The sequence below is a fragment of the Histoplasma capsulatum genome, genomic scaffold (genome assembly GCF_000149585.1).
Source record: "Histoplasma capsulatum NAm1 scaffold_9 genomic scaffold, whole genome shotgun sequence".
NCBI classification, from domain to species: Eukaryota; Fungi; Ascomycota; class Eurotiomycetes; order Onygenales; family Ajellomycetaceae; genus Histoplasma; species Histoplasma mississippiense.
The window spans coordinates 119,090-143,446 of record NW_001813974.1 but is presented as its reverse complement, the minus strand read 5'-3'; the positions used below and the strand labels follow the sequence as shown (position 1 = coordinate 143,446).

The window sequence follows — 24,357 nt, the reverse complement described above, 5'->3', positions numbered from 1 at the left end:
CATTGAGCTCTCGAGTGCGCGAGAGGGCGGGTTCGCGCGTCTGCTGTGGCGTTTAGTGGTAATATATCCTTTTGTTCCTGTCATACTCTCTCGACCGATGCTCTGGCTTTATTCAACTATATTTTTTTTTTTTTTTTTTTTTTTTTTTCCCCTTTATTTATCTTGCTCTCTCTCGCTCTCTTCCCCTCCCCCCCTATTTCAATCGCCATTAACGGCTATTCAACTTACCTTAAGCCTGTGAGATTCGAAACCCACGTTCTGTGGTATGTGGTTTCATTCCGTGAAGGAGTGATTTTACGTTGGAAACAGGTGATGTGATATAAAGGGCACATCGCGGTGACATCGCGGTGTAAGGTTGGATGGACGAAACAAGTACTTGTTTTCATTACTTTTGATTTCTCTTCTGTCCTTCCGTGGCCGTCACCCCCATTCCTTGTTCTCTGGTTTGACTGTTTGAAAGAGTACGGCTGCTAGGGAGGGAAATGGACTCAGAAATGACAACGTAGAAGTATCATTACATCTCATTCATATAGTTACCACCGTTGTGTTTAAAGCTACATTCCATTCCATTGATTGCATCCCATCCCATCCCCATACTCCAAATACCATCCAATACGCACAATAAACGACTTAAGTCCACGCATTCCAAGCATTCCCCAAATTGTGCTCCTATCACATCCACACGGTTAGCTTCTCAACTATAACAACCAACAAACTCACAAAGCAAACGCAACACCTGGAATGTAATAAAACCTACCTTAATATACTCCCCTCCCTTCTCCAACCATTCCTGCCGACTAACTGACGCATTCTGAAACTCACTGCCACTAGCCCACTCCGCCGCACCCTTCCACGCATCCAACACCGCATTCCCCGCTCTCCTGACTTTCAGGACCGACCCCATCTCCACCGGCAGCAGCGACCGGAACTCTGTCGCAAACCTCTCGTCAAACCCCTTGAACAGCGAATTGCCGCCCGTAATAAATACATCCCTCAGCAGCCGCGCCCGCTCCTGACCCGACGAAAATCGCTGCTGGTTAACAATATCCGCCGCAATCTCCACAAGACCCGCCTGATCCAGACCCGCAATCGCCGACGGCTGAAATACGGTTTCGGGAACCCGGATGCGCTCCACGTTGAGATGGAGCTGGTGCGCCTCGCGCGTGCTCTCCGGGTCAAACGGCCAGGGACCCCGCAGGAACATGTGGATCAGGCTCTTGGTCCAGTCCGACTGCGCGTCCAGAGTGTGGTTTTCCGTGAAGAGCGGGTCGTGCTCCAGGAGCTGCTGTTCGATCGCGCGGAGTTGGGTGGGGATGTCGATTTCGTCGTTGCCGTCATCGTCGGAGGTGGCACCTGCTGCGTCTGGTCCTGTGGCGACGGTGCGGTAGACGCGCCAGTCGTCGTCATTGGCGCCAAAGGTGTCGTCGTCGGTGCCGCGCCGGCGCTTCTTGGTGGGCGTGTCGGAGGCGAGGTTTGCGAGGGTTTTCATGCGCATTTGGCTTGCGAGTGATTTGCGGTTGCCTAGGTCGGCCTTCAGGCGTTCTTTTTCTTTCAGTTTTTGGAGGAGGGCCTATAGAGTTTGATTGTCACTCAATGGTTTCTTGTATAAACATGCGGAGTAAAGGCACTAAATACCTCGCGAGCCTGCCTCCGCTCTTCGATCCACTGGTCAAAATTGTTTTCCCGCTTCTCATTATCCAACCGCTCTTCCTCGGCCAAACGGGCCTTTTCCATTTCCTTTTCTGCCTTGGCACGTTGTCTTGCTTCGATGTTCGATTTCATGAGTCGCTGGTGACGCTTCTCTTTTAAGCCGGCCTCGTCCAACTCTTCGTCAGGAACATCTAACAGCGGGAAGGTAGCTTCCTCTTGTTCTTCAGTCTCCTCATTTCCCAGGTCCTTGCTGCGAGATTTTTTAATGGATCTCTCGAGATCACGTATCGTGCGTTCCAAATGCGCTTCATCCTTCATATCTTCCGCCTCTAGGATACGCTTTACTTCTTTCTTGGTTTCAGACGCGAGTCCTTGCTGTAGGTCTTTGTAATATTCCAGCTCCTGTTCCTTTTTCATCAGCTTCTCCAATCGTATCTTCGCAGCTTGTTCTTGCAGTCGTCTGCCGCTTTCTTTTTTCCTCTCCGCGATTCTGGCTAGTTCTTCTTCCGTCTTCTCGACGACAACGTGTTCCGTAAATGGGTATTGGATGACACGGTTCCTGTCCTCCAATCTGTCCAATCAAGATAACTCGATAGCTCCCGATCGTAGTCAGTCGAAACATAACAATGTTCATGGACCAATTGCGTTATTTGGTGCTCCGTCATGCGGTCCGGAAATGTAGGATATTTCAATTTCAATAGCTTCATCATGAAGTCGGCCGCTTGTTGGCCACCCCAGTTCAACCGTGAGGAATTCGACAAGAGCGCCTTAGAATTGAGAACGGGGATGACATGCGTGGAAGCGTGGGATGAGGAAATCACGAGCCCGTCCGTCCCGCGGTTGTATCGGTATGAGAAGAGGGAGTCAATACCGTAGGCAACTGCGGGGGCAGAATAACATTCGAAGAGAATCTCATTCATCACTAGTGCTCGTCAGCCGACATATGATAAGTATATCTATACCAAGGGAAGGGGGACAGGGCGCATACTTCTCCTCGTGTAGCCCAGATTAGCAATAGGTTCTGTTAGAACAATTGGCCTATCAACACTGCCATTCGCCCCGTCTACCCCCAGCTTCAGGAATATATAATCCAGCACGCCTTCCATGACGTCCCAGTTGCCAATGACGCTTGATCCAGGGTCGAAAGCATTCCGCACCTGGCCGCGCGTGGTCGCGTCGACGTAGGCATCGTATCCCACAAAATGGCACGTCCGGTTGAACTTGCGATCGCGATACTTGGCCATGACCGGCGGGATGATGAATCGAGGGGATTTGTCAAAGGACCATCCTGCCTTAACCAGGTAGGAGCCTGGCCAGGGAAACGCAACATATATATATATATATCAGTAAAGTAGTTGAGCTAGATTGCACATATGGCATATATGGCAGTAAAAGTGAGATATGCGCACCATTGTCAATCACGATGGCGCTGGAGCTCGTTGCCTCTCGGCTCTGTTCATAGCCCTCTGGCTGAGGGGGCATGTAGCCCTTGAACGGCGGCTCTTGGACAGGATAAAGCTTAGGTGGCGGCTTTGGGTCATTTTTCTGAAAAATATCAGCCGCCGTTCGAGTGGCGGCATGTATGCGGGTAGAAGTTATCGTCATCGAGACCGGGATGGATGAGGCGACGGAGGGGATATGCGGAGGATGAGAGCTGTCTGGTGGAGATCAACCTAGCTTGCAGAAGAGAGATGGGGGCGCATTGTCATAGATAGGTTCCTAGGAATTGAGCTGGTAGGGTTCACAATTTGGCAGTAGTTAGATTTAACGGTGGCGGCTGGGGTAGTTTGACGTGATGCCGAATGGATAAAAAAATACAGTTGAAGTTGTTCTTGCTTTTTGGTTGGCAGAACCACCATAAATGCATGAAATAAATATTTAAATTATACGGCGACACTCTGAAATATTCAAGTCGAACGTATCCAACAGCAATGTCGACATCTCAATATATATGTCATATTCAATAAATAAATAACTAAGTATTATATATATATGCCATATGAATTACCCCATAGATGCTATATCCACTCTGCGCCCGTTTCCAGTTAAATTTATACCCCACAGGGGAAATATATTTATGCCGTGACTAGGAATGAGAACCACTACCAGGAAAAAAAAAAAAAAAAAAAAAAAAAAAAAAAAAAAAAATACAAATCCCATCCTTCCCAACTCCATAAAGCCATTGCCTGATTTTTAGATTCACATAATTTCATTTCGCCATAGTGAAACCAACCCAGAGTATAAAATACTCCATAACTTCCAACGACATAGGCTATACCTGGTCCTTCAACTCCTCCGTAGCTGCACACAGAGAAGAACAAGCATTAGCAAACCCAGAAGTAACCAACTAATCGTAGCTGTGATATCTTCCAGAAAGAAAAAACACAGGACGGAAAACACACACCTTCGAGATGAAAAAGCACATTGGACTGGTAGTTCTTAAACATCTGCGCGACCAGCTCGACGTTCATGTTCTGCACGTTGACTTCCTGCTCATTCACAGGCATTAGCATAACCCCTTTCTATTTCATAGATGGATATATATAGGAATAGATATACGCACCTGCAGATTCTTATTCAATACCATGATCGCTTCGTTGAGTTTCTCCTGGAGCGTTTTTGTTATTATTAGGATACATCATCATATACCCCCCATACAGTCCGGCCGTAAAGAGACGGTGCGAGGTATGAAGGAGGCATAGAAACGTACGACATTAGAGATGATGCGTGAGAGTAGAAGACTTTGCTGGTGTTCGTGGGGGCTCTCCTGGATCGCGATTAGCATCTGCATGCAACTCCAAGGTATTGTAGCTGGGAGAGGTTTTACCATGGTGGCAATGGTCTGTGGTCTATAGAAAGATGTCCTCCAACCAGAAGAGAGAAGGACTCTCGTTGCAGTCTCTTACTGAGTGGCCTTGTTCCAATTGCCTCCTCTCTTCGCTACAAGTACTCTGCTCGATTCTGGCTTGTTGGTCGACTTGTTGATAGGCCTTGTTTATCCGAATGTTTGCAACCCTGACAAACACCCAACAGCTCAAGCAATCTGCAATTCTTTCCTTTCTACATTCACATCTTCTTCTTCAATCTTTGATTGTTTCCACCGTATAACTATACACGACTACTCTATCCTAGTCCGTTCATCCGATCCCGATCCTCACCCACAACCATGCTGCCACGCCCCTCTGCCGCCGACGATTCCCACCAGAAACTCCTTGACCAGCTCGACATGGCCCGCATCCCACGACCCTTCCGCAACCCTCACTGGAAACCCTCGGCCCGCCGTAACAAAAACGTAAAACAAATCCTCTCCGAAACCTCGCGAAAGGAAGCATCGGTTCTCGCCAGTCAGAATAACTCTGGTGCCTCAACCCCGTTCGCTGCCCCATCGAGCACCACCGCCGCCGCCGCAACACCTGCTACGGAGAACGGTACCGGTGACGGCACTTCCGCGACACCGGCCACTGCGATAGGTGTAGGTGTAAATGTGGGTGTGACATCACGACCACCCAACATTGCCCAGGCGGCCCAGAGTCTCTCAACCCTGGTGCTGGAGAAGAATTTCCGCACCCTAGCGCAAATGGGAGGTGTGATGGCGAATGGAATGGGGCCTGCGGTAACATACACGAACATTGAGTCAGCGCCCTCGCTGCACCCGTCGTCGCAGAAGAGATACTGTGATATCACGGGCCTCCCGGCGCCGTATACGGATCCGAAGACGCGGTTACGGTATCATGACAAGGAGGTTTTTGCGGTTGTGAGGTCGTTGGGACAGGGGGTTGCTGAGAGTTATTTGGAGGTGCGCGGGGCGCATGTTGTGTTGAAGTAGGGGGGGGGGGGGTGGGGGTTTTATGGTATTAATGGATACTTTTTTTCTTATCTGAATGGGACGCATGACTCTTCAATATCACTATGGATGGGACCAAAGGTACGTAGTGATTGGCTAGTGTCATCAAAACAGACAAGGGTAATATTCGATTCTTCCTGATTATACTGATATTATTTATATATTTTAGAGAGAGAAAATTCCTCTCCATCATGAGGAAATCCGAACGGAATAAAAATCAGATGTTAGGCCAACAAAGTCAAGCCCCACGCAGCCCACCCCACCCCTTTCGAGCTGGGGTTCAAAATTGTGGCGCTCCGGCTTAATCGTGACCTTTAGTTTTGATCTCCGCCTGCACATATAAATGATAATAAATGCAGAAAATCCGACGCGTTACCGCCGTCCCATGGGGGATGGCAGTTACAGTGGCATAGACTCAACTGTGGCCGTGGCGGGCTGGGTTGGGGGTGGTAAATGGGATGGAAAATGAGGAGTGTCTTTGGCAAGGATGAAGGGGAAACAGCAATGGGTTTGTAGGAAATGTATACTTTATGATGTGAGAGTAGACAAGATGTGAATATTTAAATTAGCCAATTGTTTGTGAGTACGGATTAGCATCTGCCAACCACTTATTTTCAGTCAACAAATGAAGAAAGACGTTTCATTTTCAGATTTCACATTTTAAGAGACGAGATTAAGGCAAGAGTGTGGTTCAATGGCATATGGTCTTTTTCATTCCGTAGTCCATTCCACCGGGCGACTGTTGTTTGAAAAACAAAGATGAAAAAATTGCTAAGTCTTTTTGTGTTTTATTCGGCGCCGTTGCTAGACGCGGCTGTTTTCGGCACCATGACCAATCATTTGCTGGCAAATAGCCCAGTTGGCTTAGCCGCAGCCGCGCTGCGATTTATTCTAGAAGTAAATAACCCCGAAAATAATTCAACAGCTTCTAGTTGCTATACAATTCAATACCCTCACTTCCCATGTTCGTTGCCTTGATGTTTTAATATTGATTTCGCCATATGAACCGCATTCAGTAGGTTATCTTCGCAAACACAGTCTGATACTTTCACATGAGTACAACCTTTTCACTGCACGTCAAAACTGTCTCTCCTTTATTCAGCGTTTCCTAGCAGTCAATGATTCATATACTTCCGGTCCCCTGTCGTCTTGTTGCTCACAATTCTCAGAGATCAATGCGAAGCCACGCGCCTATCTGTATGACCACCCATCCCCCCGCGCGCACCGAAAGTCCCCGGTACACCATTCGAGTCCAATAAACTTCCGAGTCCAATCCCGACCTCCTCTGTCTCTTATTCTATCCTCGGTTCCTCTTTATACCATATATTGCCATCATTAGCTCAAAGGGTGCTATGCGCCGGAAGAAGAGTTGAGAATACGCTCTACCTATAACTATCTATCCTCTCACGGGCAGCGGAAAGAGAAAAGGGATAGTAGCCCTTCCGAAGGGAAAATATAAAAATATAACAGCCAATATGCCGACGATGTGGTTATCAGATATGCAGAGTGAGTTCTCTTATGATTAGATTATTTGCCTTGTATTTGATATTCTGGAGCGACTGGGTTCTGCTTCACTTCTGGGAGTTTTCTTCGTTTATTCTCGTTTTACTATTCTTTAGTGATACACATTTGTTAACAGCAATGTCTTCAACGTAGAGTTTGGGGTGGTGTTTTGCTCTGGCGGTATGTGGAGCATATCTACGATTTCCCTTGCTTTCTTCCCACCAGTCGCAACCAATTCCGACTGGCGATTACAGACGAACCGTCACTATCGACCTCCTGGATCCCCAAATGAGCACACATAGGGAAAAAAAAAAGACATTTTTATCCACTCTGTCTGAGACCTCCTTTTAATATATAGGGGCGTTATTCCTCTTTTTGGGCATTATGATGTTTTTTGATCGATCGCTGTATGCTCCTTTTCCCAAACCCACTCCCGCACAACGACAAAAGGCTTCACTAACTATTTACTCTTCCAGCCTCGCCATGGGAAACGTACGTTCCGACAACTAACACAAGCCCTTCCGGAACTAACAAATTAAGCACCTGCAACACATACATCTAACCAATCCCTGACAGATTCTCTTCCTAATCGGTCTCCCCTTGATCCTAGGCCCGTCCAAAACCCTCTCCTTCTTTGCTCGCCGCCAAAAACTCACAGGAACCATAACCTTCGTGCTAGGAATCCTGCTAATCCTCTTCCGCTGGCCGCTGACGGGATTCTGCGTCGAATTATACGGTCTCTTCGTTCTCTTTGGGGACTTTTTGGTTACGTTAAGTGGATTTGTGGGGTCTGTGCCTGTGGTGGGACCACCGTTGAAGAGACTGTTAGTGTTCATTGGGACGGCCGGAGGGAGGAGAGGGAGAGGTGGAGAATTGCCTGTTTGATATTGCTTTAATGATGATTGATATTAATAGGCTCAGGAGTGTTGCTGCGGTTAAGTGTTTGATATCCGTCTTTATTTTAAGTTTTTCTTCTTCTTTCGGCGCAACTCTTGAGTTTTCTGTACATTGGAAATGTAGGCAGGCTTTTGAACATTTTGAAACGATTATAAGAAATGCAACCTCTGGAGAATGAATGGTAAAGCAAAAGCCGAACCACAGGCGCTTCCGTGCCCTGATTCAACCAAAGATGCGTCATGGTTTGCACCTGTTGGAGAGCCCAGGTTGATGTCTGCTCCAGCGCGAGCCGCGCAAGGATACCATAGAATATGGCGGGATATCTGGCGTGTACCTTGTTGTTGTGATGAAGTTATATGGGCATCCCCTGACCTGAAAAACTATCAAATAGCCCAAACTTTGGGCTGTAGCACAATACGTACTGCATTAGAGCTTTATTAATGGCTCTGTTATCGATGGCCGGGGTTTTCGCCCTGTGTTGACTGGTGCTAGGAGAGAGGTAGAGCGTGCGCTTCGCCGATTTGCACTAATATAACTCCCAGCCCGTGGTTGGCCCAGCGCATCCCAATCCAGCTGTTGGGGAAAGAAAAACAGTCCATGGTGGTTGGTAAGTACATAAATCAAAGGGAGATGAATGTCACTGATGGCCTATTTAGAACGTTTACGATGCAAGAAGAGGAAGGACGAGAATGTGGTGGGAATGTTGTTTATGATTTGTATATCCGTTCAAATCCATGACGACTCGCAAGTGAATATTTTGGTGCCAAAGTTAAGCAAGCCAAACCCAATGAAACAGGGAGCCAATGTGGCGATGGGCAAATATTTGCTTTTCTTGAAACAATCAACAATCTGTTGAGTTGCTGGAGGACATGCTCCACACTGTCCGAAGAGGAAAACTATCATTCACACAGCATCATGGGCTGATCGATCAATCCATGGATGTAATATGAAAATGTACGAGAATATGGACAACAGTCACCAACAGGCAACAGCTCACAATTAGAGTCTGCTGTATTTATACAGCTAGATGGATAGGGTTACCATTTCTTGCAGACTCCGTCTCCCCTTGTCACCGCCCAAGGAAACACTTTCTTGATAACTGTTTTGCCCTTTGGTGCTTTGAGATCGGGTAGATATGTATGTACAACGAATACCATTGATTTGGAAAATTGTTACCCTCATTGCCATTTTCAAAAGAACATCATAAAGTGAAAGAATGATGAAAAATGATTGATACCGAAACATACAAGTTGGTATATGAGAGAATGCTTCCTGCCTTTTAAGTTTAACGTATATCACAGGGAACATGTCATATATATTCTCATACATCCAATGTAAACGGGGGAGAGCAGACCGGGAGGAGATAATGATATAAAGACAGAAGAACAAGGAAATGAAACAATAAAAGTGCTTTAATCAATTCGTTTGATTGGTATTTGATCGTAGCGATGACGATCGTTATGTGTGTAATTATTTAATTTGTTCGATTAATTTCTCGCCTTTTTCTTCCTGGGACTGCTCCATTCCGTTCTTTCTCTGGTATGTTTCATGTTCTCACTATCGAACCCGGTAAACCTGCCAAAATGTCCTCTCAACCCTGAGCGTTTTCAGCATTGATCAGATATCTAGCCCAACCGTCCACATATTCGTTGACATTGTTCGTGAAGACATCGGACGGGTGGTGCACGATAAAGAGAGCAGAGGAGGTCTTATATATGACGATTCCTTCCTTTTGCTATTAATTGGTGGAAAGAATAGAAACAAAGGAGGAGGTTAGTTAGCATTCATTCCTTGGATATGAGTATAGGTTGAATTTTCAGACTCCAACGCGCATTTCAGATAAAAAAAGAAACGGGAAAAAGGGGACGAGTTGACAACCTTCCGACCGATGAGGCAATCTGGGTTCTTATCTGCTCTTACGAAGAAGTACTTCTCGCCAGCGAAGGAAAATCCGTTCGTTTGTACTTCCTTGGGTTCATCATCTTTGGTATCGGCGAAAGAATTAAGGATGAAAGCGATTTCATTGGGCAAGGCCTGATATCGAGATCTAATCAATATTTTTTCTTACTTGGAAATAGTTTCAAAAACAGGTAGCTGGGTTGATTTCCGGCTCCGGTCCTTTTCGCTTTGTCATATATAAACGAGAGCAAGGGAGAGTTTGATGGGAAATCTGTGCATACCGTGAAACCTGGAGAGCTGGCACAGGGCGAGTTGGCATACTGTGGATCTGTGCTGTAGATGGCCGCCTTGTCGATTCCGGAGTACTGCATTAGGCTATGCATAACGATCGAGTATTAGCATTATTGGCAGCTTTGCGGTAGACATAATGGTAAGGGATTTCTATCTTGCAAGACGGAGGTTGAAAAGTGCCCAAGAAAGCTAGGAAGGGGGTAAAGTTAGATACCCTTTGTGATAGTCTAATCGGTGCAAAAAGTGGTCAGTTTTCAAGGACACTTAGGACATATGTCTAGACAGTTTGCTGTACCGCACTCAGACAAACGAGTGACTTACCTGCCCAGCCAACTGGTTTCTGAGCAGTTGGATCGGCCATTTTGTTGAAACAATATAGAAATAATAAACAACGGATCTATAGAAATGGGGAATCGGCTTGCTGAGAAAGGGTCTGACGGATGCGTAGATTAGCAGGCGTCAATGGATTAGACATCAATGGATGGCCTGAGCCAGGGGGGGGATTGGAACACACCTGTAGACAGCCCGCTACTGTTAAGGGACTTAGAAGTCAATAAAAAGGAATGGAGGACTGCAAGATGAGAGGAGTGATATGGAAGATAATATAGCCGGGAAGAGGAGATCAAAAAGATGTTTGAGGTTGCAAAAATTGGAAGACGACATAAATAAACATGGAGAGTGACACAGTTGAGCGTGGTTCCAAATTTGAGCCCACCTTTTTAGCAGATGAGTTAGTCATTTTAATCCCATCTAAAATGTACTCATGCTACTCGAACTACGAACTTCATATTTTGCTAGTTATACAGTCCTGCCACTCCAACACATGGCTAGTGATGGGTTAGGGCAGGAATATCGTTCGCTAGCACGTAGGGATCTAAGAAATACGAAAAATAGCCACTATAGAGAATGGGAGGTGGTTGAGAAGGTGAGAGATACTGTTCAATCGTCCGAAGTTTTAGTAGCCTTAGCTGTTCGGAATTCACGCCGAAGGTTTTTCCGGTTGAAATCGGAACCACGTTCAACTTTCTGCCATCCGCGAGGAGAGGGGCAGGATTACCTAATCCAGGGAGGTTGAACTACCCCGCCATCGCCCACAGAGAGACACCTTTATATGCATTCTACATCAAACAACTACCATGCGGCAGGTATCCTATCACTGTGGCCGTATAACTATGACACACTTGCAGACTATGGCCAATGCTGATACATGCACCTCCGTGGTGTATATGCACAGTGTATACTGTACACGTCGCTGGAAACGTCATTAGGGACCTGTCCTAGGTCGATATAGATATAGTCACATAGCCGGCTGTTTCCCCTCGAGAATGCAGCCTGCGGGGAACACATTGCAAAGGTCAGAACGGGCATTGCTTAAAATCCCAGTTGAGGGGCAACATGGTTTAACGTCAGCCCGGGTTCTCACACTAGATCTGCGGACATCCGCTCCATAGGTTTGCATATTGACGATCAAATGAAGCGTCCGCTGGCCATGTTGGCGAGATAGAGTTTGGCGATATGAATCCTACTTACCCCGAGAGCTCTGTCGATATACAAAGCAGCATAGCGGTTAGTTAGTGGTATTATTTCCAGGTTTAGCAAGGATTGTCATCTTTCATCAGCTGTTGGGCGTCAATGTGATAATGGCAGGGCATCTTGTTGTCCCATGTCCGTGATGTTCATGATATTCATGAATCAAAGGGAAGTTTTAATTCCTGCATAGCCGATTCATTCATTCTACTTTGGCATGTCATTCTCGTCCGCGCCTCCCATGAAGAGAGAAAAAGCAACAAAGACGGATTTATATTGCATTCTGGAGGGATGGGCTAGTCTACTAATCTCAGTGTCTGAGTTGTCACGAAAACCCAGTCCGAAGCGCTTCGTGAAGTATGTCGATGGTTTAGCATGCATGAGGCCCCCTATTTTGTGCTACGGGAGAGGGGAAAAAAAAAAGAGAGAAAGTATTCCGATAAAGGGGGATTAACTAGGTAATAGGAATGGCCTTTCAATTTCATTTAATCCTTTGTGGGATACAGTACTTCCTCAAACTGGTGAGCGCAACAATGATCAGCAAAATTGGTGTCACTGCCAGGCTAACTCCAAAATCGCTAGTCAAGTGTCAACAACATGTGTTTGAGGAAGAGACGCTAGCAAGCCAATAAGCAGATCCTGGCCTTGAAGCAAGACAACAACGAATCAAAATTATGAACTCACTATAAATAAATGTTGGACTAGCGTGATTGGCTACGAGCCCGCCAATCTCTCGGAGTCTCCAGCAATCCCAGATATCTCAAACCCAGGTTTCAGAGTGACCCTTTGGTAATGAAGGAAAGAGATCAACGACATGATTGCGAAATATCAAAGAAAGAGGCTGGCTGGTATGTTATCACAGGCCGGTATTCCGCCGGCTGAGTCTGGCCCTTATTGTCAGCATCTTTGGTGTAATTTGCTATTCAGGTCGCGAACAATTCAACCAGTGAGAGACGACAGGGAACCATGCAGCGCCAGGGACAAGACCCTTGAGGGGTTGAGTGATCTCATCTCTCATCTCCTTTAGTCAACACTGCTGTTGATTATGCTCCGAAGAGCTGATTCCGAGAATAATCCTTCTCTCGATGCAGTGGGATGACTGTCCGTGGGATATTCTGCTACGACAATAAATAGTTGCTGACCCTACTATATAGTAGTTATTATCACACTCTCGGCAAGCAAACAAACCGCTAGAAGGCGTGTTTCAGCAGTCTAGATTGCCGCAACTCCCAGTCCACCCATATCCTTGTTGTCGCAACTTGCGACATAACCTGAATGGTACAAGTATCGAAATAATCATGGAGAACATCGACCTGCCTCGTCCTTTCTCAACTCCACTCCTCCCGCCCCGTGGACTTTCTCCTCTCTTCCTCTCACCGTTGTGACACTACTGCGCTGTTTAGTCCCTCTATTCGCCACTGTAATCCTTTTTTTAACTTCGGTCATTTTTATCTACGTTCTTTTGCGCCGGTTGCGGTTGCATCTTCAATTCTCTACGTTCATTTTTCCCTCTATTGTGGTTTTCTGGAAAGCCGTCCATTCATTTTTATTTGACATCATTATTCCCATTCTCCCCCGCTAGGTTTCGTCAGCATTCTTGTCCATATATGTCCTTAATTATCCAATATTCAGGTGTAACATAAACATATGAGCGACCACTAAAATAACTATGAAAGCCTTCAGCACCAGAACCAGACAGCGTGCAAATACAACCGGTGGCACCCTACAAGGGCCGAGATTGAATGTCACAGATGCGCTACCCCATTCAGGTCTACAAGGTGACGGGCAGACCTCAACCAGTAACGCTGTTCCTAAACGAAACAACACTTTTAATACACATGCTGGTCCGCCACGGGAGGAATGGAAAGCCTCTCCCGCACCCGACTTTGATTTCCAGCTGTCCGCCTCACCGGCACAATCACCTTCCTTCCACCTCCACGAAAGCACTGCATCGGACGATGGCACAGCGATGATAGGCATGGCAGTGGGAAGCCCCACTATGTACAGGACCGTTCAGTATACACCTTCGTATGCTGTATCCCCACCAGCCATAGATTTCGATTCGATGGAACTAGTGGGATCTGCAGAATCGGAATCCTGGAGACCTAAACCGAGCAAATGGAAGAAAATTAGCGACTTCTTCAAGGCGAAGAATTCACTGCAACAACAGCAACAACAACAACTACAACAACAACCTGATGTTGATTTTGACCAGCTTCAGCTTCATAATCGACCAACAACCAGCCATGAATCTCGTGATCGAATGGCGGATTCTCACGACTCCCGGAATCTCGAGGCGTCTTCTGAAAGTCACACTCCATGGGATGATCTTGAATTTGAACACCGTATGGGTAAACTTTCACGGAAGTCAGGGAAAGATGTCTCCAAATCGCCTGGACGAAAGGAACAAAGGAAACTGGTCAAGTATGCAGAGCCTCCGAAGCCCAATAAAAGAGCTCCCCATCAGGCTAAACCAGTAGCGAAGCCATTGAAGCCAGAAGTAATATTGCCAGGTTCACTGTCAGGACCAGAGGATGTTACAGGTTCGTTGCTGAACGTTGAGATTCCTGAAGTCCACATGGAGAGATACAGTGTCATGTTTGGAAGCGTTTTGGACAAGCCAACCTCTACGACGCTATTGCCTAGTCGAAGCAAAACCCTTAATACGCTGAAAACCCATTACGAAGAGGTGAATGGTTGACACATCTTTTTCAGGGTCTTCTGACAACTAACCAGTGATACAATAGGAGGAATTGGGACACCCTGAAATGACATTGCCAATGCGAGGAACACCTCCCGCTCCCAAATCGCCGACATTCACCCTTTTCCCTGCAGCGCCAACAGCAAAACCTCCTAAGACACTCCATAACTCAAACTTACCCCGCCAGAATATCCCATTACAGCAGTCAAATACTAATCCACGATCGTCAGGGACAGAATTGAACGAGAAGGTCATATCTACAAAGGATTGCGCAACCCCACAAGGAGGGACATCATCCATGGCCACATCTTCAAGCTCTCGTAACCAGTGGGTATCGGAAGGATCATCGTATTTGTCAATGGAATCTACATCGCCGTCCTCATCGGATATCAGTATGTCATCCGATGAGGATGAGGCTGTACCATTTACTTACAACAAAGTCGTCCCCGTTTCTCCTGACGAACCTCTGTGGGAAATATTGAATCCTGCTGCAAAACTTGACCGGGTATCTGCCAAATCGAAGAGTGTGGTACGACCGCAAAGGTTCCGGACGATCAAATCAGAGGAATCGTTTGCTGCAATCGAACAACCTTACAGTCCTTCAAGCAAACGAATGACAGGAGAAGAGATCCACGCTTACCCGAAAAATTCGCCGGCAAAGGAAGAAGCCAGGGAGTTTTCCTCTACTGAATTTAAGAATCCCTCACAACCGCCAAAGATCCGCAAAACACGATCCGATGAGTCAGTTGTAGCAATGTTATTCGAAGAGCCGCATCACATCATCCCGCCAGCACCACTACAGTCAAAATCCGAAACTAAACCCAGGAAACCGGCTCCCATTTACCCATCAATTGATATTGAGCAATGGCTACCACAACCACGACCACCGCCTCCTCAACGAAAACCGCCGCCAACGCCTCCAGCACCATCCCCTACCATTGCGCTCCCGCCCGTCCCTGTTCAACCACCCCCCGCTCTCCCGCAATACCGGACGAGGCCAAAACCCAAGTCCCGACCACCCCCCAGCACCAAAGACAACGCCAACCGCCATGCCATGAACGCCGTCGAAATATCGGTTGCGCGGTCAGTTTCCGTGACAAAAAAACCAAAGCAGGTAATCGTGCCGATGAGCGCGATGCGAAGTGATTCTTTGCGTCGCCCTAACGAACGATTTGGCGAGAAGAGGTCGGCTACGCCCACGCTGATTTCGGTGTCGAAGGGCCATGAGCGAGAGAAATCTCAAGAGGTCCCGATTGAAGTTGCGGAAGCGGGGCTTCTCTAATTATTTTAGAGTATTTGATTCGCTGCGATATTTTGGGGGTGAGAGGGGGTTTGTTGGAGGGGTTAGTCTTGGAACTCGGCTATTGGATTCAGAACGCTGGGGAGTTTGTCCTGTACATAGTGGTGGTACACAGGTTGGATTCCGCAAAAAGTTTTTAAATATATAAGGATACAATGATATTGAAATCCTATAGGCGTTTTTTGCACTTTTTTCCTATTACACATTTTGATTTTCAGTTACGCCTTTCTTCTTCCTTGATTTCATCTCTTAGTTTCAATTTTCTACTTCAGAGGTCCTTTTTTTTTCTTTTTTTTTCTTTTTTAAATTCCGTCTATTATCTCTATGGCTTCATGCTGCAAGTACTTATTTTTCTCTCACTCTTATTTTGTATATATGTAAATATGCATACCTTGATTCTCTGTATATATTTTACCAGTATCAGATATTGCAACTCATACAGCTCTGACTTGAACTTTTGACCTGGAGATCTAATTCCCAGTTGATTTTTACCTGGCGCATATTGGTATTTCTTTTGGATGCTGCCCTCCAACAGTTGATCATATTAGGCCACTAGGGCAAAAGAGCTCAATCACCACCAGCGCCGTGGTGGTATAGAGGGTACGAATCACCCAATCCAATCCCCTCAACAGATCAAACGTATAACTTGAGAAGAGATTGAGGACAAAGAAGTCACCAATTTTCATGCAACCTCTCACAAAGAAATGATACAGCATTTGTTCATTTCATGTTTCATATTATTTTCATTCAAGCTTCAACCCTATTTTATCGCGCTCTCTCTCACTTTCTATATACAAGAATTTATTAACAAACCATGGTCCACTCCAACCCAACATACGCATCACTAATCACTCTAATCTTGACATTTAATTTACTACCGCCCAACCCATTCCCTCTACCTTTCGACTTACCTTTACGCATGCCTTTGTCCTCATTCTTCTTATCACGATCATTACTTCCCATATCAAGCTCAGCACCGTCAATATGATCATCACCCATATTCCACCCCTCCGGAAACCTCACGTTAGCTCTCGCCATGACATCCGCCCGCTCACCCACTCTAGCTGTGCCGGTCGCCGACGACCAAGAAACCCGCTTAAGTGCGAGGATATCCTCCTGCATGCCAGCACTCAAATCCGCATTGGCAGTAACGAGTACAAACCAGCCCTCCGTCTGCGGCTTGGGGAAGTGTGGCGCGTAGATGCGGAACGACTGATCGTCGCATGGCGCAGTAGTTCTTCGCTGTCCATCACGTGAAGGGATAGGCTGTTTACGGGTGAGTAATACTGTTAAACCGGAGGAAGATTGGTCGGATATGGATATGGAGACGATAGGGAGGAGGGACAGAGCTTTTGAGAATTGCGTGGATGTTTGTGGGGGAAGGTTGAGGGTGCGTGGGAGGGCAGTGAGAGTGGATTGGGGTAGTGAGAGCAGGGAATGTAGAGATGGGGAGAGATGGTTTCCGGAGGATGGTTCGCTATTTTGCGTTGGGTCGATGCCGGGGAGAATTGAAAGGGGATGGTCATCTGGCCAGCGCGCGGATTTTATGCATTGGAGCAATGTCATCATCATGGTGCATGCGTTTGGGAAACCCAATTCGGCAAGCAGGTCAATGCAAGCTTGGATGATTCGAATGCCTTGATCGAGAACAGAGATTTGGTCACCGACATAGTCGGTAATAGGTAGGTCGATGCGAGACATGAATGCCTGAAGCAGTAGGAAGGCTTTGATGTGTGGATCCCACATGGGTAGTGAGGAACCCATCGTGGTGATTGGGAGAGGGAGATTCTGCGCCAGCTCCGCGTTGACGAGATCTTCATTGTGGCGCACAGGGAGTTCGTCGAACTCTGTGGCGGAACACATCCAACTGAGAGCATCAGCAAAGGTTGGATTTGGTTTTGCGTGGGACATGACATATCGGATGGTTTTGTGGGAAAGATAGTAATAACTCATTATCTTGCCATATGGAGTCGGGTCCACGTCACCGGTGGCAGAATCTAATAAAATACATGAAGACTCTGCGAGCTCTTCTAGGGATTTATCGACTAGCTCGATCATGAAATCGGACGCCATCTGCTGTGCTGCCATGGTGTTGTGTTCTTCGACAGAAATTTCAAGTCCATAATAAGAAGGGTTCTTATGCAGCCGCCTGAAGAAGAATGTCCAGGTTAGGTAATCCAAAGCATCCTGCTTCGTTGTGATAGTACCTGCGGATATTTCCGCGCCCAAATGGTCGTGAAGCACCTTGTGCAGTGTGGATTCTACAGGGAAGCCAGTGTGGAGGAAGTGCTTATAAAAACCCTTTTTGGAATCCTGTGTAAATATACGGGCGATACCAGAAGAGTCAAACTGCGGGCGTCCAGCACGGCCCAGCATCTGAAGCACGTCAGTGAGGTCCATATCTTTATAACTTTCGATTTTAGCATCGAAAAACTGTGTCCCTTTCACAACTACTAGATGGGCGGGGAGGTTAACACCCCATGCGAGGGTGCTAGTTGCAACAAGGATTTGGACTTTGTTGTTCGCAAAGAGCTCCTCCGATAACTGTCTGTCGGATTCAACGAGGCCAGCATGATGGAGGGCGATTCCAAAGCTGAGAGCTTCTTTAAGAGAGTCATCCTTGACACGCGAAAGATTCAACTGCAAATCTTCTTCAGACATGTGAAGGAACCGGCGTGGATTGTCTTCCATGCCGCAAAAGTTAATCAGGTCTTTTGCGGTGAGACGTGTTTGTCTCCGGGATGCTACAAAAACAATTACGGGCTTTTCAGGGGAATGGTTTTTTATCGCTAGAAATGTGGGTCGGTTCATCGACTGCATAAGTGGGCAAAAGCCTCGTTGTTCAGGGAAGCCGTCAATGAATATCTCCAGTGGAACAGGTCGAACAGAGTGGCGGAAGTTAAAAAGGCCTTCCTTAACCCCCAACCAATTTCCAAGATCGGTAGCATTGGCACAAGCCGTGGACATACCGAGTAGCCGAACAGAGCCTTTTGATTGAGAGGCAATGTAATTCATCCGGGAAACGATAATCTCCAAAATTGGCCCTCTGTCACCCCCAAGCAGGTGGATTTCGTCTATAATGACGAGGCTAACTTGACGGACATACCCTCTAGTCTGCCAACTTCGAGAAATACCATCCCATTTTTCAGGTGTGGTGATAATAATGTCCGCGTCGCGTATTGTTCTTGTATCTGGCGTGTTGTCGCCCGTCAGTTCAACTAATTTCAGGCCCATGGGCGCGGTCAACCGGCGTCGCCAGTCCTGCACACGTTCTCGGACGAGAGCTTTCATGGGAGCAATGTAGACGACCTTAGAGCCTGGCTTTTCTCGAAAGGCCCACCACATCGCAAGTTCCGCTGCGACAGTTTTGCCACTTCCTGTTGGGGAACCGAGGAGAACGTTCGCGGCGGTGTGGTACAGGGTATGAAATATCTGTGTTTGCATAGGGTTGAAAAACTGGAACCTTTGTGCGTATATGTCTTCAAGAATGGGATTTTTCAGGGCAGATATTGGAAGGGGTTGCAGATCAAGTAAGTCCGTATAAACGCTTTCCGTATCAGGCCTAATTAGATGCTGGAAAGAAACGGGAGTAACGGTTTCCGCACCAAGCCATCGATCGGAGATAGCGCGAACATATATCTGGCTTGGCAGCGGATCGGAGAGAGGAATGGTGAAATTCATCTCATGGTTATCGTTGAGTTTCTTCCGACTCAGAATGAAATATTCGTGATGATAGATCTCAGATGTCTCTGAGTTCTCTACCCAGATCCAGTACGGCTCGGACGTCCCGTGGTGTCTATCATTCCAGCGGAACTCAGGATATAGATAAAGACGAATACGAAGGACATCGCGATTCAGCGGAGCAATCTCAGCTTCCACGCTCAGCGTTGGAAAGTTATCCAGCAGCTTCGAGAGGGTGGATCCCATGCGATGGTTATGGACAAGCTGTCCAATTTCAGCCGGTTCCATATCCCTCAACGATTCAATTGAAGAGGCAGGGAATTTCTCATCCAAGTTTTTCAGTATTGGCTGGGGCAAGTCAAACTGGTGGAAGGGATGTTGAAACGGCCATATTTGCTTTTCAATCGATTTGCAGGTAGACAATAATACTTGACACTGGTATCCCCAACGCCTATTCAGCGCAACCATGAACAAGGCACGACAAATGCGAGCCGCATTCTGAGCTACGTAGGCCGTATCAGAGGCGAGAGCAAAGTCTTCGATCCTGGCGCGAGAAATGTATGCTTGAAGTAAAATATTGGTTTTCGCATGGGAAGTGTCATTCGCCCCTTCGACCTCAGTTTTCAATGCCTCTAAACGAAGTCTATCAAGTTCTTTAAATTCATTTTCCCGGGATTGGATATTGTCAAACTCCCCACTCATACTGATCATTTTCATAACATCCGCATCGTTAGCCATGGGCGTCATCATGGCATTGAAAATTTCCACACTTGTTTGCAACACGTAGTATTGACTTGCAATTCTACCAACGTCTTTGGCTCGCAGCTCTTCCGTCCGCTCATTGAATATAATCATCTGGCTCTTCTGTAGGGTTCGGGCGGCGTTGATAATCAAATCTCGTCTGCGAATGACAAGTTGAGGGTCGTCTCTAATTTCCGCCCAGTCGATACCATAGCTGTGGGGATTCCGACGCATACGTACGAAGAGATACGAGTATCCAAGCCATTGGACAGCTTCAGAAACAGACGTCACAGTTCCCAGAGAGATCTCCGCATTCAAGTTATCAACCAGTTTGCGAGAGAATCTCGACTCTATGGGCTCCTGAGAAGTTACGGCGGACAAGTAGTGTTGCAGCTTATTATGTGTTGTGCAAATGAAGCCAATACCGGTGTCTTGGAACTGAGGGCGACCAGCTCGACCGAATATTTGAAGGACATCTAAAATGCCAAGGTCGATAAGTTTTCCTTCCTGAGCGCTGTAAAGTTGGGTTCCCTTGATAATGACCGCGGCAGCTGGAAGATTGACACCCCAGGCAAGAGTGGCTGTACAACAGAGAACCTTCAGCACACCCTGAGAAAACAAGCGTTCCATAAGATTGCGATCAGACCTAGCCATCCCCGCGTGGTGCATTCCAAGTCCCTTGGGGACAAGGTCGCGAAGCTCCCGGCCACGACTTGTCTTCACATCTCGCAGAGCCTGCGCGTAATTTTCGTGCTCTAAGGGGCTAAAGAGATCTGCACACCGATTTTCCACAGCCATCTGATATAGAAGTCGTGCAGCATTCACAGTTTCTTTCCGAGAATGGACAAAGACCATGACTTGATGACCTCTTTCAAGCATATTCCGGACCTTCTCGAAGCAGACTATATCTAGGTTTTCTCTAGACTTCTTAGAGCCCGCGTCACCTTTCACGCCAACGAAATGCTGTTCAAGGGGCACTGGGCGAAAGGAGGCATCAAAGTAGAATAACCCTGCCATCCTGTTGACTTTGAGGAAATCTGCAACATCAATATAGTTTGGCAGCGTAGCAGATAGCCCGACTATGCGAATGAGCGACTGAGTACTCTCAACTTGTCGCTGGGTCCTTGCAACAAGAGATTCTATCACAGCTCCCCGTTCGTCGTGCAACATATGGACCTCATCGATGATTAATAGACGAACCTTTTGGACAAGCTCCGTATCGCCGGTCCCCTTGCGGGTTACGACATCCCACTTCTCTGGGGTGGTAACGATGATTTGGGTCTGGACAATTTCCTTCTTGGACAGTTGCATATCTCCAGTTAGTTCGCGAACCTCGATCCCAAGCCATGCTAGACGCTTCCCCAACTTTTCTGTTACCTCTGCGGCCAGGGCTTTCATGGGTGCGACATAAACAATTTTGAATTCGTTCGTGATTACAGCGAACTCTGTGGCATCATGATTCTCAAGAGGGTTGGGAATGGTATTTTTGGCAATAACATTCAGAATAGTCAACATTGCTGCATCCGTTTTACCAGCACCTGTGGGGGCACAGATAAGCATGTTTTCATTCGTCTTATATGCAACAGGGTACAGCAAGCTCTGCATGCGGTTCAGAGACTTGTACCCCTTGAAAGTACCCCGGCAGAGCCCATCCATCTCTGAAACGGCGACTAACTTCCTACCAGCACCAATGATCCCAACTTTTGCGGCTGGAATGGAGTACTCTGTATATCTTGGTTCTTCAACGTGACTGCTGCCGACCGGGAGGCCATATTTTCTCCCATTGACAGAGAGAGTATTCCCAGCCTGATGCGCCTTGTACACATGTGGATAGATAGGTCCTTCGCGGTCCTGTTTAGGCGCCAATTTTGCATGTTTATGCTCGTAGTCTTGTCGTCGTAAGGAGTCCTCCCGCTGACTCTTTGTCTGCAATCGACTGAATATATCATCACTGGCCCTTAAACCTTGGGTTGAGATTAATTGATGTCGATGGGCGATCAAGTCAATGACAAAGTCCAAATCGTCGAACCCTACAATTTCAGTTAATGATACCTGTAATTCCTCGGGTGGGTGGTCTGCGGCCAGCACAGAGATAAGTTGTTGCTGAAGTTCGGAGGCATTGAGGCTAGCATTCCGCTCTGCGATTGCCCAGCATTTGTGAGAAAGCCACTGCAAGTTGTACACTCCCATTTTGCCAGAGGGTTCTACTCCATTTACACTGGCATCCACCATTGCATCAGAATCATTGCCTGTTCTATCATAATCGTCATCCTCGCTGATAATATCCCACAAATCTTCAACCGATTCTGGAGCTGATGAAAATTCGACATCGTCGAGGTTGAGACCCTTGCTGGGGGGTAATAAGTCTTCGGCTTTGGGGAGGTTTAGGTCTGCCATAGCTTGCCTCATAGCGGCCAGTTGAGAGAACCATTGTGACTCCACTAGCTCGGTTGCGGGCGACATTTTTGGTTTCCGGCAGATGGGAGGTTGGGCAAGAAAGGAGTTCTGGCAACCTGCAGTGGGGAGTCGTCCCTGCGGTTATTCAACGGTATCGATATGATGTCTCCCCAAATATTGAATGGCCGTGGGGCACCGATCTGGACATAGTAGCCGAGATAACGGTGTACAGGTCCTGCAGATGCCAATTTGTATGGACTAAGTTTGAATCAAGCGCCTTTTGCACCGAACCGGGTTAGCGGTGCGCACCCGAACCACATTCCCCGCGTGGAACTGGCGGTTCTTGTAAAATGTGGCGGGAAGCCTGGCAAAGGGTCAACGTTGCCGCTTCAACATCAGACGAAACCGGCGCTTCTTGATGTTCACGCCCATCAACCACCCCTTTAACACAGACTAGAGATCCCGGGGGGAAAGCCTATATCCCGGGTCACTGTACTGTACATACGCTGTTTAGTTTGATTTTTATTTTATATCCGTCCTGGAGAATAGGAACCCCTTTGTGACCGTCCCAAGCACAACCCCCTGACGACGCTACCACCGTCAACACCCTCATACACCTTTCAGCTTTGAGAGGGGACAGTGTAATCAAATTACAGTCATGAGCACAACTAATCCTTTCATCTACATTGGGGTATGTTGTTCTGGAACAAGCGTGGCCCGTTCATTGAAGACTCTGCTAAGCGATGCCATCGCGCCCGTAGTTCTTCCGGACCTACCGTGAACCCCATTATGATACGGATCCTACACGGCCTCCTGTTGAGCTCTATGGCGCAGATTCTATTTACAATACTCTAATGACCAGTTTCATCAGGAAAAGGTGAGCAACGGGCACTTCTCCGTCTGCCATCTAACAAACCGCACGTCTGGTCTTATCGGGAACATTAAGTTCTGATTTTTTTTCTTTTTTCTTATGCCCATCCTTGCAGTCAGCTAGAATTGATCGCATTTACCGCGCAAGAACTTTGCAGAAACATCAAAGCCAATGTTATTACCAAGATCGCGGAGAATATTGGGACAATATACTTCCTGGACCCGGGTACTGGTGTTGCTACATTCCTCGTCACTTCAGCCGAGTATGAGAACTCTCCTATTAATCGTACCGACGCCGGCTCTGAGCGTAAAGACACTCCAGCGGAAATTATAGTCAAATATGTCAGCCGGAAGTTGGAGAGCAAGATAGGGCCCGATTTCCATCTGACACTGAAATCTCGAGAAGAAGTTGACCCGAAGGATGTCAGGAGACGAGATGAACTTATTACGCTGGCAAAGAACGAATTGAACGCGTATCTTGTTCGCGCTAACCAGGAGCCAGATAAAGTTCGCAGAATAACGCTGGACGATCGGATCACGGGAATTCAGGACCAGCTTGATGATGTAAAAAGAGTGATGCACAAGACTATTGACGAGGCTTTGAGGAAAGGGGAGAAGTTGGATAGTTTGATCGCCAAGAGCGATAATTTGAGCATGCAGAGCAGAGCATTTGCCGCTCAGGCAAAGAAGCAAAATTCATGCTGCGTGGTTATGTAACTCGCGGCGTATGTTTTTCTGTTCATATTCTTTTGTGCTGTTTGTTTATGGGAGCGCCTGAAGACCCGCTATCGGGGCGGTTACGTTCGTCACTCGCTACTTTCCTTTAATCCGCTTTCCTCTATGTTCATATCTTTTAGGCATCCGAGTTTGTACAAACTCAAACACCTTCCGCCGCCCTTCTTTTTTTTTTTGGTCTCTGACTCAGAACCCATCTTTCAATTTTTATGATTTCCTATCGTCCATCCCTTTACGCTAGCCAAACTCACGTATTGAATTTCATATCTAATGGCCCTCCTCGAATCAGTCCGTTATTCTAATTACACCTATCTATTGTTA

General features: G+C 47.1%; 7 protein-coding genes across 7 annotated transcripts; 4 read left to right on the top strand and 3 right to left on the bottom strand.

Moving 5' to 3' along the window:
- Positions 1–630: 630 nt before the first annotated feature.
- On the bottom strand, positions 631–4,365 carry HCAG_07509 (conserved hypothetical protein; the record flags this gene model as incomplete). The annotated part of the gene is made up of 11 exons (XM_001537150.1): positions 631–669; positions 758–1,570; positions 1,636–2,221; positions 2,395–2,572; positions 2,639–2,959; positions 3,060–3,195; positions 3,659–3,679; positions 3,929–3,951; positions 4,055–4,124; positions 4,214–4,258; positions 4,309–4,365. 11 exons carry the CDS (start codon positions 4,363–4,365, stop codon positions 631–633), a joined length of 2,289 nt encoding a protein of 762 aa, XP_001537200.1.
- A 451-nt stretch (positions 4,366–4,816) lies between these two features.
- Positions 4,817–5,476, top strand: HCAG_07508 (conserved hypothetical protein; the record flags this gene model as incomplete). Its single annotated transcript, XM_001537149.1, has 1 exon — positions 4,817–5,476. One exon carries the CDS (start codon positions 4,817–4,819, stop codon positions 5,474–5,476), a length of 660 nt encoding a protein of 219 aa, XP_001537199.1.
- Positions 5,477–6,969: 1,493 nt separating this feature from the next.
- Positions 6,970–7,882, top strand: HCAG_07507 (predicted protein; the record flags this gene model as incomplete). Its single annotated transcript, XM_001537148.1, has 5 exons — positions 6,970–7,000; positions 7,151–7,177; positions 7,356–7,404; positions 7,474–7,489; positions 7,574–7,882. 5 exons carry the CDS (start codon positions 6,970–6,972, stop codon positions 7,880–7,882), a joined length of 432 nt encoding a protein of 143 aa, XP_001537198.1.
- Positions 7,883–9,485: 1,603 nt separating this feature from the next.
- On the bottom strand, positions 9,486–10,445 carry HCAG_07506 (predicted protein; the record flags this gene model as incomplete). The annotated part of the gene is made up of 5 exons (XM_001537147.1): positions 9,486–9,629; positions 9,773–9,928; positions 10,075–10,168; positions 10,299–10,311; positions 10,406–10,445. 5 exons carry the CDS (start codon positions 10,443–10,445, stop codon positions 9,486–9,488), a joined length of 447 nt encoding a protein of 148 aa, XP_001537197.1.
- A 2,835-nt stretch (positions 10,446–13,280) lies between these two features.
- On the top strand, positions 13,281–15,594 carry HCAG_07505 (predicted protein; the record flags this gene model as incomplete). The annotated part of the gene is made up of 3 exons (XM_001537146.1): positions 13,281–14,154; positions 14,185–14,300; positions 14,359–15,594. 3 exons carry the CDS (start codon positions 13,281–13,283, stop codon positions 15,592–15,594), a joined length of 2,226 nt encoding a protein of 741 aa, XP_001537196.1.
- An 871-nt stretch (positions 15,595–16,465) lies between these two features.
- Positions 16,466–22,497, bottom strand: HCAG_07504 (activating signal cointegrator 1 complex subunit 3; the record flags this gene model as incomplete). The annotated part of the gene is made up of 2 exons (XM_001537145.1): positions 16,466–16,470; positions 16,524–22,497. The coding sequence occupies 2 exons, from the start codon at positions 22,495–22,497 to the stop codon at positions 16,466–16,468; spliced, it is 5,979 nt and encodes a 1,992-aa protein (XP_001537195.1).
- A 592-nt stretch (positions 22,498–23,089) lies between these two features.
- Positions 23,090–24,018, top strand: HCAG_07503 (predicted protein; the record flags this gene model as incomplete). Its single annotated transcript, XM_001537144.1, has 3 exons — positions 23,090–23,122; positions 23,193–23,308; positions 23,418–24,018. The coding sequence occupies 3 exons, from the start codon at positions 23,090–23,092 to the stop codon at positions 24,016–24,018; spliced, it is 750 nt and encodes a 249-aa protein (XP_001537194.1).
- Positions 24,019–24,357: the final 339 nt, after the last annotated feature.